This window comes from Clarias gariepinus, chromosome 21 (assembly GCF_024256425.1).
Source record: "Clarias gariepinus isolate MV-2021 ecotype Netherlands chromosome 21, CGAR_prim_01v2, whole genome shotgun sequence".
NCBI classification, from domain to species: Eukaryota; Metazoa; Chordata; class Actinopteri; order Siluriformes; family Clariidae; genus Clarias; species Clarias gariepinus.
Window position 1 is genome coordinate 15,970,828 of NC_071120.1, and position 13,589 is coordinate 15,984,416.

A 13,589-nucleotide genomic window follows, 5' to 3' on the forward strand; every position below is an offset into this window, starting at 1 on the left:
CTAATTAGCCTAATCTGCATGTTTTTGGACTGTGGGAGGAAACAGGAGTACCTGGAGAAAACCCTCTATGCATGGGGAGAACACAAATCTTCACACACACAGGCATAAAGCAGGAACATAGCAGGACATAACGCTTGACCCTGGAGGTACAAGGCCACAGTACTAACCATTATGCCACTTTGCCATAATTTATTACTTTCAAGCTTAATAAAATAAAAAACATACCTAATTCACAAATTGTAAGTTTGAGGGGCAGAAGACCTCTATCAATGTCATAAATGCTAATTTATAATTCATTTGTAAATGCTAAAGTCTAATTATTTGGACTCGCCTCAATGTAAATTATGATTATTAATATAATTATGACTTATTCTCATCTTGGATATGAATTTTACAAAGAGACCAAAGACAAAAAGACAAAGATTATCTTAGCTAATAGTGATAACAGTCTGCTGCCAAACTACGTTGGTTGGCAGGTCACCTATTGTAAATACTACTGCAGACTGCATTTGGATCTGGGGCAGGACTTTGGACACCCCTGCACTAGGTGAAACATTAATTAGAACAAATATACATAATCAATCTTGAATTAGTCCAAGACATCCAGCATACTACATGTACAAAAGGTACGTCCTTAACCACGCCAGTCACATATGTTGAGATTGTCACACTTCCAGGAACAACTTTACTCTGTAACACTGGACATGAAGCCTTTTTTGGAAACACTGGGTGAAAAGCAATAATACATCTTAGATTGGACACTAGTCCATCGCAGAACACCATGCACATACAAATTCACAGCTTTTTAGGAGGTGACTAACCTAAGCTCAGGCTCTAGTCCAGGATCCTGAAGCTGTAAGTCACCACCATGCCACATTAGCTGGTACAATTTGTAGTTAATTGCAAAAAACAAACAAACGAAAAAAGAAGAAAAAAAAAAGAAAAACTTTTGATTTTTGATGATTATTAAAATATGAGAGATTGTAATTCAACATTTAAATTCAAATGAAATAGTGAATTTGTGAAATGCTTAGACGATTGCCTGTGACCTTAAAATAGAAGACTATTAATAGGAAATAAATATATATAAAAAAAATAGAAAGTAACTTTAACTAAGAAGGAATAAAATATCTGTGCAATACAAAATATACAATATAAGAAAAATATAAGAAAAATAAGAAAAACCTAGCTGAAAGGTTTATTAAAAAACCTTTCCTACTAACTATGAACAAGAAACAAAACAAATACCAAATTCCCTCAATTTCTTTCTCATAATAATCTTTGTATACAATATATATCTTAATCTTTATTAAATAATTATGAAAACTAGACAACTAACTTCAGACAGTCAAAGAATTTTGCATAAATACCCATGGTTCTACATTCTAGGACAACCAATGCAGTCTCTTTTAAACCAATGAACACTTTGCATGTTTTTGTCCTCAGTAAATACCATCAGCAAATGCATCAACTCAAGATATTAAACCTAAAGTGATTATCCCGTAAAATGTTTATACTACATTAAACTTATCCTCTACACTTATCACGGAATGAGCCAGGTAGTCTGGTCAAACTCCCGTTTAGTATTGAACCACCAGAACAGTTTTAGAATCAGTGCAAGAAGAGGCAGTACAATTTAAGGTCTAGTTTTGTGTATACACAGCATTAATACATGATATAAATGGTTAGAATGTGCTTTAAGAATATTGTGCACATGTTTAATTTATAGCTTGTCTTCAATGTAACTTGTCCCAAAACCCTAAAGTTACTAAATTCTACAGAAGGCACCTTCAAACATTTCTGAAGGTCATCATCATGATTCCTGGGTCATGCCTACATACTGATCAATTAGTATAACTGTTTTAAAGCAAAGATATACAACTGTTACCATTTACTGTGATGTCTATTTACTAACTACTATTACCATCTACTACCAATTCCTGTTCCTCTGGCCTGCGTATGTTTTTGTCTACTAAGCGAAAAGACTCCATGAATTCATCAATGTCTATGAAGCCATCTTTGTTCATGTCTATGCTGACCACCAGGTCATTGATGGCTTCGCTGGAAATCTCCATTGTCAGATAGGCACTTAGCAGTTTCCATGTCTGACAGAAGTCTTCAAAAGAAATGAAGCCTAGAGAAAATCAGATCATTAATGAATGCAACATTTTTGGTCAAAAAAGACATATGTGAAATAGGGGTACACCAGATATAGTGAGCTTGAAGCCAGATGGCTAAAAAGTATTATTATACCCGAGTTGTCTGTGTCTACTATTCTGAAGATGGTCTCCAGAGTGGAGCGGTGCCTGTAAAGCGCCTCCAGTAGCCTCTGCTCAATGTACTGCACACACAAAAAGATGGCCATTGTCAAATCATATGACAATGTATTTATGCATGAGAATAATTCATCAAAGTAAAATCAAATAGCTCATTCGTAGACGATACAGATGTGTTACGTCTTTTCATAGCTGTTGCCATAACTGCAGTTAGATCCACTAGCTATCTTGCTTGTGATATAATGCTTCACCTTTTTCTTTTACTTCTCCTTGAGAAAAGGCAGACAGGATTTAAACAACCACAAATATCTACTGAAATGTGTTGAGTAACAGTTAAAAGTAATCAATATCTTGATCTGTTCTTAAACGGACACATGCATTTCTTGTTTCAAATTATTTTAAATGAATACCGATATAGTATGAAGAAATACTATAATATACGATTTGTTTTTACGATTTGTTTTTATGTCTTGTAAATGAGCATATAAAGTAAACCAGGTGTATCAGAGTAGGAAGGCGACTACACTGTACAACAAACATGAAATCCAAGACTGAAAACTGACTGCCTAATCACATCTTTATACCAAGCACCAAGCATTTACCTGGCAGCTTGGTTCTGTTATAGCGAGGTTGCTGAACCAGTTGTGGTAATCCAGCATGTTATTGGTGGTATTAGTGAGGAGCTGGGAGCGCAGCATTCTCCAGGGCAATTCCAGATGTAGCACCTGCTTTACAGCACTGCTCCAGTCATTCAGAGAGATCAGACCTGAGAATGGATCAAAAGGAAAAGTGTTTGCTAGTCTCGTTGAAATTATAATTAGGAGTTTAAACGAATATAACAGATATAATCGTGTACCTTGGATGTTTTTTTCTTTAGTTTTATATAAAGAAACCTCATTGGACGGACCTCATTTAATCTTAATATTGCTTAAATATAGAAGAATCAGATTTTATATAACCTGCTTTAATTTGTTCCTCAGCAACAAACTGTATATGTAAAAGCCCTGTTTAGAATAAACTCCAGAATTTTAATATACACTTTTATTTATTTATTCCCTGGCCTTTTCCCCCTTACTTGGGGTCCCCAAATCAGAACATTCTGCAAGTTACCGGCATAGGTTTTTACTCTAGATGCCCCTCTTGTCACAACCCACCATTTCTTTAGCATTGGTGCTGGCACTGTGGATGCCCTGTGCCCTGTGGCTGGGTATTTCATAAAGTCATTAAGGGCCTTGCCCAAGAGCCCAACAGTGGCAGGGCTCAAACTCCCAATCTCCCAATCAACAACGCTGCTTGAGCCACCACTCCCCTTTAATATACACCTTTATGCTTAAATTAAATATGCCATGGCTGGCTAAAAAAAATTCTAGTTTGACTTTTTAAGTACTGCCATATTGGTCTATTCTCCCATTGCTCAATGGTTTCCCACATTACTCTTGGACTTCCTGATGATAGTGCTGGTGGTCAGATTTGGCCCTTGCTTCATCTGCAACAGATGCAGCAAATCTTAGGTCCTTTATTCTGTCCTGCTCTCTCACCTACTTATGTACACAATCTTTTCACACAGATCAGGTTCCGAAGCTTCAACTTTCATCCTAATACTGGCAACGCCTTTGTACTTATTATCTTGTAGATCACGGCCTAGTCTAAGCATAAGAACAGGGGGTAGACATGTGAACATGGTGTCCAAAAGTACCAAAAGTACTTTTCCTTTAATTAAAGATTGATTACCACACACCAGATTTAAGTCCTGTTTTTTTGTTTTTTTTTACAAAGACATTACGCCCTGTGGTTTGTAAAATGTACTGCACCTGTGTTCTTTGCATCATATTCTTGAAAAGTACGGATGAGATCTGACTTGTGTGCAAACAGTTGTTCTCTCAGCACTTTAAGAGCAGAGTGCTCTGTTCGTCGGATACTAAGCAGAAAAGAAATACAACATTACTGTTTAGTAAGTACTGAAATGTTACCAAAGAAGCAGCATGGCTTTCCCTTCTAAAACTGATGTCCCACAGATATATAAAATGAGCACTTTAAAAGGTGAAAACACATCTCTACATGCATTTGACAACATTTGCAATTTTTACAGTACATTACACAGATTTGAGGGGGAAAGTCAGGTATAGTTAATTGTCGCCACCTAGAGGGCATAAGTGGTACAGCTCAACAGTATTGGAGTTTCAATATGCGTGTAAATGACATTTAAGACAAATTTTACATTTTTACATTTATATGTGCAATGAATGAGAAAATTTACAAACACAAACCCAAAAAACCCTGTCTTAGAAAACATCTGTAACACAGATTCTCCAACCAAATTCAAAACTCAACTTAAGACCCATTTATTCAGAAACGCTTATCCTACATGATGTAAGGCTGCCATCAAATCTCAAATCATAAATGTCTTAAATCTCCATTTAAACCTCCTTCTGAATCGGAATAAAAAAAAATGTCTTTAATAATGACACTGCCTCTTTTCGTTTAATATTTGTTTTAATCTTCTCTTACTATTCAACGTTATCTCTGTCATCAATGATATCTGGTTTTACTGTTTCATTTTTTCCTGTTTGATCTGAAAGACAACCTTGGGTCACCAGAAAGGCGCCTATATAAATAAAATGCATAATAATAATAATAATAATAATAATAATAATAATAATAATAAACTGATTTAATAACCTTTGCCTGAAGCTCATCTCTCGGGTCTTACTGTTGGTCTGGTACTGGATAAAGTGAGGCACTAGATCTGGGCCTAACCTGACCAGAGCTCCTTTATTACTGCCCACCTCATAGTAGTTGGAGGCTGAAAAAATTGTGAGGACCTGCAGACACAAATATGATAATTATTATCAGTATCAAAATGTAACCTGCATGCTAAATCAATGTTTGATATTAAGGTTTTAAAATCACTTTGCCCTGAAATTATTACTATCTAATTATTATCTTGGGGTGGCCAAAGATTTTTTAAAGATTTTTCTAAATCTTTTATCAAAGATTTTTTTTAAGGGGTTCTATACAGCATCTCATAACTTTTGTATTTGTCAAAACAAGTAACACAGCGATCTAGTTTATTATCAGTACACCTAAGCTCTCACTTTGCGGTTGTGGCAGAACTCATATCCATCCTGCTTGCATTCATGGGAGCGGATGATGAGCTGCATGTTGTGTTTGTTTAAAAAGTCCTCAGTCACATTGGGGCCCCAGTAACAGCCTCCACCACGAACCCCATTCGGGATGCAGCCATCTTTAGTCATGGGGTCACTCCACAGCAGGTCCAAGATCTACAGTAATATAAATATACAAGAAAAAGGCTAAACCAGAAGTACTTCTCTTTTACCAAAAAAAGGAGACTAAACTTTTTTTTTTGCCAAGGAAAGAATAATAAAGCGTCTAGAGCCAAACCTTGGGTGACACCATTTTAGCTCTGAAAAGTTAATATTGAAAAACACATTTCCAAGCCCATTATAATATATGTGCCAAATCTGTACTCAAAACTCTAATATATATATTTATATAAATAATATACACAGCGTAAACACAGTGAAAAAATCTAGAGCCAAAAACATGGAAACATGACATAAGCTATTTGATAAATATGTGACGGCTTAACGACCAAAAGTATATGGACACCCGACTTTCACACCTTCTTCCCCAAACAGCTACAAAGCTAAAAAAAAAATATCATTGTCTTAAATAAAGACACTCGGAATGCTGTAGTAGAACTAATAAAAGCCCACACATGTTCTAGCATAATAATGTCCTTGCAATCTCAAACCAAGGTCTGAGAAGCCATAGTTTGCCAGGACTGATGGGGAAGAACTTGAGTGTTCTGCATTTATACAGTATGAGCTAGCCCCACTTTGCTCCTGTAATAGTGCACCCTGACACTGTAATAATGCACCTTTGCACTATTACAGGAGCAAATTGTGGCCAGCTTATATAAATGACCATAATTTGGAACAGGATGTTCAGTGGTCAGGTGTTCACGTGCTTTTGGTTCTAAAAAGTAATCCACCTCTTTCCACTCATTACTGATGTTGCCAGGTATGTTGATGGGTTCTGTGGCTGATTCAGACGTGGACTCGTTAAAATGTCTATAGGACATGCTGCTGCCAGGCTGGGTTAATCTCGTCTGCCTATGTTGAATCTTGAGCTTTTCCTCCATAGTCCGAGCCACTGTAGTCGAGAAATCTTGCAAAGATCGGCATTGGAAATTTTCCCGAGAAGGTAAGGGTCTGAAATAGGTAAGAGAGGCCTGTCTTTTCATAATACTGTGCTTAGAGTTCATCAATTCATCGTCCATCTCTGAGCCCAAGGGCCGGATAGACCTTCTGCTCTTCTGCTTTGGAGGCCTCAGAGCAGATACATACTGGATAAAAAAAAAAAAAAACAGAAGACCAACTATATAATTAACTAGCAAATTTTTCCAAAATATAACATTATTACAGTAGCGTTTTCTTCTAAATACACAAGAATGCTAAATAAAACATAATTACCAGACTTTGTCATTGTGTCTGTGCACTTATGTAAATACTGTACATGTTAAATAAAATATATGAATAATTACACATGAAAATTTTTATATAAATTTAAATGTAAAAAAAGAATCAAATGTTAAGATGAATGCAGCCAGCGAAAAAAAGAAAGAGATGTCAAAACAAATGCATGTTATGCAAAAACATACTGTAAGCATGTTGTGCAATAACGAAAAACGTTGCTTATAAAATTATGTGAAAAACAAAATTTGTGAAAATAAATTAATTCTTTGCAAAACATGCAAATAAAACAATTGTATGGGTAAAAAAAATCACATCGAAACTAAATAATAATGCGTGAAACAATCAGATGTAAAAATAAAAGCATCATGTGCAAACCTCTCACAGGTGGAAAAATATGTGAATAATAAAATTTACAGTCAAAAATCACAAAATGAAATGTGTTTAAAAAAATCTAAGTAAAAACATGTAAAAATAAACAGATGAAAAAATCCCATAAAATATAAAATAAAAATAATAATGTGAAACATCAATTCAACAGTATTCATGTAATGCTAGCTTTTTCTGAAAGGGTCAGCATGGCAGTAACATTACCGTACATATGAGTTCAGACATGAATTGCTAAATTAACCCAATGACCAATCTAGATCACAGTCTTTGTGTCTGCTTACTGTTTTTTGGACTCACTCTATGTCTGGCCAGTCGAGCCACCAGTGCCAGGTCTGTGCTGTCTGAGATCCCTCCGTGGACGACCAGCACCTTCTGATCAATCACTGTTACCAGGGGCAACCAGCTGAATATCTTCTGCAGCAGTTTCAGAATTCGTTTACCGTGCATCTGGTACACATGAAAAATTACCTTCATAATCAGATTAAAGGCAAAACAATGATGGCCTAAAATATTGTGCTTTAAAAATAATTTTTCTCATGAAATTAATCTCAGGACCTGTAACAATGCCTAATAACGTGCAAACTGTACAGTAAAAAAAAAACATTATGTGTAAATAATCATGTTAAATTGTTTTATAAATCACATTTGGTATCTAAAAAAATAATTGTATTGTTTATATAGGTAAATTGTAATTACAAACTTTGAGGAAATCTGCTGTTAATCACGTGTCATCTTAGTATCTAACCAGAGATTAGCAAAAAGAAAAGCATCTGTTTGTTGTTATAAAAATTTAATCAAGTAATATAAAGTAATAAAATAACAGTTACTATTGGTGCACCAGAATGGGAGTGCAGAATGGGATATTCTTAGCATTTTAAAGCATTTTAATGTAAGTTTTTTTTTTAACCTTTGCTGAAATCAACCACCCAATATAACATATTTGAACAAATTATCCAAAACAGCCAAACAGGGATTGAATTCTAATCTCAATCTCAGCAAATAAAAAAAAACTGTTTATGTGAATTCTGGCAGCCACCACCAGAGGGAGCTGCTTGCAGTTTTTGTTGATGTTGAAGTGCATTGAGATTTTCTTCAAGTTACTACCATAGCAAGGCAAACAATATACCATGAGAGGCCAGGATACCAGGCCAGGAAATTTTAAACTTTAATTTCGAAAGATGTACCTTGTATTTGCTCAGTACTTCCTTGGTGAAGCCATACCTTCAAACAACACAATTATAGTGAAATTAAGAAAATAAAACAGACAATATATTTGTATATACAGTATTTCTGGCTATTATGGTGAATAGTATACCTCAGGTTTATTATGTGATCCTCATGATTTCCTCGATTCAGATGAACCTCTCCAGGATATACCAATAAGAAGGTAAATAAAATAAGCAGAATCTCAACTGAGTCCTTGCCTCGGTCCACAAAGTCGCCATTGAATACATAAGGCTTCTCAGGAGATGGCATCCCATTCTACTTATTAAGAAACAATATAAAATGTTGTAAATCATGTTTTTGTAATTTAATACCAATCATAAGACATGCCCTAAAAATATACCCGATTTAAACTATGCATTGCATGTTTTCTTACCTGTACAGTCAGAGAAGTACTCTGATAGGAAAGTTTGATATTTATGCTTCTACATCATTTTCCATAGTATTGAAATGAGCAATAACAAACGTAATTGCAAATCAACCTTAAGCTAAACACTTTAACCAAGTAACACACTTACATGGCAAAAGGATCCCTCCTTGGGTACTATACTTACTTTGTAAAAGATTAGAAGCAGGTCATCTAACTGTCCATGTAAGTCCCCTAAGTTAAGCCACACACACACACACACACACACACACACACACACACACACACATATATATATATATATATATATATATATATATATATATATATATATACTGTATATATATATATATATATATATATATATATATATATATATATATATATATATATACACACTGTATATATATATATATATGTATATATATACACTGTATATATATATATATATATATATATATATATATATATATATATATATATATATACACTGTATATATATGTATATATATATATATAGTGCTGAGAAAAAAGTTAAGCCTGAACTTACAGTACAATCTTTATTTCTCTATATAATCTCCTAAAATGGCTATTAAAAGAATTCCTAGGAGGCCAGGGTGTCTCAGAAGTAAGGTCCAACCATGGCTCCAGTTTTTTGAGACAACTTTCTCACTGAATTAGCGTAGTACGACATTATATACAGAAATAAAGGTATTTCTTTTCTCTTATAACTCGGTTCTGTTATTCTGCACAATCAATTCTACACCCCATATATATATATATACATGGAAAAAATTTATGAGTGTGAGAAAACAAATAATATGTACAACATGATATCTAATAAAAGAAAGATGTACTTAAAAAGAACAATGTGCAGGTTTTCTCACCACATATTGTGATTTCTTTGCTATGGCAGGTGGAGATACGGTTGATATTTGGCAGAACTCTAAGCAGCCTCCAAGTTTCAAGAAGAAGTTGGAGAACATAACGAGAGTGGAGCTGCTACTTTGCAAAAACATAAATACATATACGCACATATATAGCTACATTCATTTTCATTTTATATAGTATGTTAAATACAATAGATAATTAAAGGTAAGTGAAAAGCAGTGTGTGAGTGTGCATTACCTACTTGTTTGTTTCTAAAAGCCTCAACAAGATCAGCAGCTTGATTTGCATCTAGTGGGAAGGTAAGCCTTGGTCCTGAATAGACTTCTGGAACATCGATATTTGTGTAACTGAAGTATCTCTCCCATTCAACATCTCGACATATTTCATTTTCCCTGAAGATGTGGGAGATCAATTTTCCTAGATAATGAAACATTTATTTGTAACTCACAGAGCAAAAAAATATATAATTTCCTTGTAGGAAACTTTTGTACATACATTTTTTAAGGAAACAATTCACATTCTCTCAAAAGACAACCTAAAAATACTGGAAGAACTTTCCTTTTGTATATTTTATAGATAATAGATAGGACATGTTTGTGTAATTATACACACATGTATTCTTCCTTAGTAATCCTGAAAAGAATCCTGGATCTAGACCATACAGTCGATCCAGAGTATATGGACATGAAGATGAAAGCAAAATGCATGCTCACATTCACACACATTCAAACCAATTGGCAGTTTTAAATAGGCAGTCCATCAACATGTTGAAGAAACCAGAGAACTCGGAGGAAAGTCGAATTACTACAGGAGGGACAATAACACAAGAAAGACAATAATATGCCAGGACATGCCAAAGCTACCTACTTTGCCACACACACACACAGTGACCTTACGTTCATTGCTTGAGGGCGTAAAGTTGTCCATGAGATAACCAAGAAAATTATACAGCTAGGTAAAAAAGTGAAAAAAAATAAACAAAAACAATATCCATTAAATATTCCACAAACGAACAGTCTGGCATTGTCTAATATATGTGTGCTACTATTTACTTTTATTTGGTCCTGTTCTCCAGCATATTCTATGGACTGGAAGATGTTCCAGGTGTATCTACGCTTCATCTCCACACGGCCCACATACTGGCGATACCAGCGCTGGATCAGAATCGCAGCTCTTATTGCTTTACAGTGGTGAAACACACAGGATTCAGCAAATATTTTCAACTACACACGTATCTCTCTACGACACATCTGAAAATTGTAATTTGCTATCACATTTACAAGAAAATGTTCACAGTGTTGACTGTGTTAAAACTGTAACTATCAGAGACACTGTAGGAGCATATCCTTTCGGCTGTTGTGAACAGCTTAATACTATCAATAAAGAAAGCTCAGCAACGGTGATGTAACCAGTACGGGTTCAGTGACCCTGCATCTATGTCTTCCCAGAATGAAACAACCTCATTTCACCTCTAGCAACTTTGTGCAGATGTTACTTGAATACAATCCTACAACTTGTATCTACACTACTGTAAATCAGATTCACAAGCACAACTGGACGGGGATAGTGATCATTAATATCCCACTATTTTCTGAAGCATTAACTGAGCAAATGAGTACAGTTCATGGAGAGAGATTTGTAGCTTACACCTCAAAATAATAATTATTAACTTAGGGTATTGATACCAAAAATTATTAAATACTTACTTATGGCAGCTACATGTGTGAGCATGAAGAAGTAGAAAAATTATCAAGGTACATTGTTAGTTTAGGCGCATATAAACTAACAAAAGGTTAAACACTTTATTATGAAACAGTGCATTCCATTAAAATATCATATCATTAATGTATACTGTATTTAAATTATTTACATCTGTTCTACTACATTTAGAATTTATCATATTGTAAAGACCAGATGTGCAACCTGAAATCCTAACTGAAATGACGTTACCATCTAGGGAAAGAGACAAAAAATAAAAAAAGCTATTTTAATACCATGTAAAATAATTTAAGTCCACATATTATGTTATGCATAACTTGGAAAAATATAATTTTGTAAAAACAGAAAAAGCATTTTTTTTTGATAAACTGAAATTACCTTTGTCATGTGTTTTATAGAATTGACCTCCCTTTGTAACCCCACACCCCATAGCTTCTCCTTATAAGCAGAAGTTAGTTTCTGATAGAAAAAAAATAGTTAAAATAAACTACAGACATCAGATATGAGATTTTGTTTTAAAGACTAGATGAGTTTAGAGTGGAGAAAAATGTCACGCCTTTTAGTTGCAGTCAATAGACCCAGCTGGCAGATTAAGCTCAGTTCCTGCTCTAACTGCCGATTGTCCTTAATCTTCCTTATAGCGTCACACAGCCGTTAACATAACACAAACTAAATGCAGTGAACTTTTACTTGTCATCATTCTTAATGGAAGCAGTTAAAAAAATATCAATGTGGCGCAAGCTTTTCTTACATCAATTCTTACATCCTATTTCAGTCAGAGTGCAAACCACAGTGTCTGAGTATTGCATACTTTAAAGTAAGATGGCTGGTAAATCACCAACATTTCACAAGGACCCTAACAAGGGCAAAGTGCACTTTAGAATAATTTTAGACCAATCAAAACCTAATATAATAATGGTGTGCTATAGCTCGTCTTACAAAAAAACATAAAGGCTACCCGAGAATGGTCCAGACTATTGTAGAAATATAAAGAGAGCTTTTTCCCCCTGAGTTTTCTCTGTTGTGTATGCATGGACACAATACTTGTGGTGTTAAATCTTAAACATTAAAGTTAAGTTAAAGATTTAAAGTTAAATCTTAAATTAAGTATTCTGCAAGCTACATACAATGAAGCAAAAAGAAAAAAGCTAAATATTGTGATCAATCAATAAGTGTAATATTTGTCAAAATAATAAAATCACATGTATTATACTCAAATATGCAGTTATAACAAAATATGCAGTGTTTTAAGTAAAATTAAAAATAGTGAGCAATTTCTATTAAATAATTTAATAGAAAAACTCACCTGTTCGTATTTTATTACCAAGAAAAAAACCCTTTATGATTATTCTAAAAAGTCTTTAGGATTATTCCCTAAACATGCCATGCAAAGCAGATGTTGTGGTTATTTTTTCCAGTTGATCCTTAAGTTGGATAAAGTATGCAAAGTATGCAACTCGAACTGAGCCAAGGCATGGGTTATCTACAGCACCTCCGTTTCCTCCATCAGTGACAGAATCATTGGCTTTTGGGGCTTCTGCTTCTTTTACAACTAGAGCAATCTGCTTAACCAAAAAAGCTGCAAGAGGATTAGGTTAATAGCTTGATGAGACTACACTGAGCTTCATATAGAAAATGGCATTCTGTTAAAGGGCAATGTTTGTCACCACTACAGTCTTATGACACTGCAAGGAGTTGGCATGTCCTCCTCTGCTTGGTGAGTTTCTTCTGGTTGCTCCAGTAAGTAGTGAGTTTACCCACAGCACAAAGCAAGAAATTGCATGGGGCTTCGGGGCCACCTACTGGGCACACCGGTTAATACATTTAATGATTGTTTTTTGACATCATTTATTAATGATATGGCCCAGACACATAGAAAGAATCAACCATGATCAATCAGCTTATCCAAGCGTCGCTTAAAAACAAAAGAATAGAAATCAAATACTAAACATTCGCCAAAGCTTAAACATTTTTTGCCTGAAAATCAAAATGAAACATTTAAAGGAAGACGCAGCTATACTTTAACTATAACTATATACTATTATAGTTGCGGCTGCACCTGTCACTGATGCCCAGCTCCTGCCCCACGATATACTGGTAAGCGAAATCATGCTTTATTATGACTCAGCCCCATGGCCTGTGAAAATATCTGACCAACTAAGACAACTATTGTCAAAAGAGGACAAGTTCAAATAGAGGATTTAACTTTTCCTCAAGACTGTGACA

At 34.6% G+C, this 13,589-nt stretch overlaps 1 protein-coding gene across 1 annotated transcript; it reads right to left on the minus strand.

Moving 5' to 3' along the window:
• Nucleotides 1-1,509: 1,509 nt before the first annotated feature.
• On the minus strand, nt 1,510-11,963 carry ppef2a (protein phosphatase with EF-hand domain 2a). Its single transcript, XM_053481418.1, has 17 exons — nt 11,742-11,963; nt 11,351-11,597; nt 10,697-10,824; nt 10,541-10,595; nt 9,886-10,061; nt 9,641-9,755; nt 8,941-8,987; nt 8,478-8,644; nt 8,347-8,383; nt 7,460-7,609; nt 6,292-6,645; nt 5,372-5,557; nt 4,956-5,098; nt 4,088-4,194; nt 2,879-3,042; nt 2,254-2,341; nt 1,510-2,134 (listed from the first exon to the last, which is right to left on the minus strand). Exons 2-17 carry the CDS (start codon nt 11,373-11,375, stop codon nt 1,911-1,913), a joined length of 2,166 nt encoding a protein of 721 aa, XP_053337393.1. The 5' UTR covers nt 11,376-11,597; nt 11,742-11,963; the 3' UTR covers nt 1,510-1,910.
• Between the last annotated feature and the right edge of the window lie 1,626 nt (nt 11,964-13,589).

Excerpts from the sequence above, each read along its gene's own strand:
- ppef2a (XM_053481418.1), bottom strand. The coding sequence starts at position 11,375 with ATGCTCACACATGTAGCTGCCATAA. Across the intron at positions 9,756-9,885 it reads AGGCTTTTAGAAACAAACAA|CAGCTCCACTCTCGTTATGT; the intron begins GTAGGTAATGCA and ends TTTGCAAAGTAG. Across the intron at positions 4,195-4,955 it reads GAGATGAGCTTCAGGCAAAG|TATCCGACGAACAGAGCACT; the intron begins GTTATTAAATCA and ends TTTTCTGCTTAG.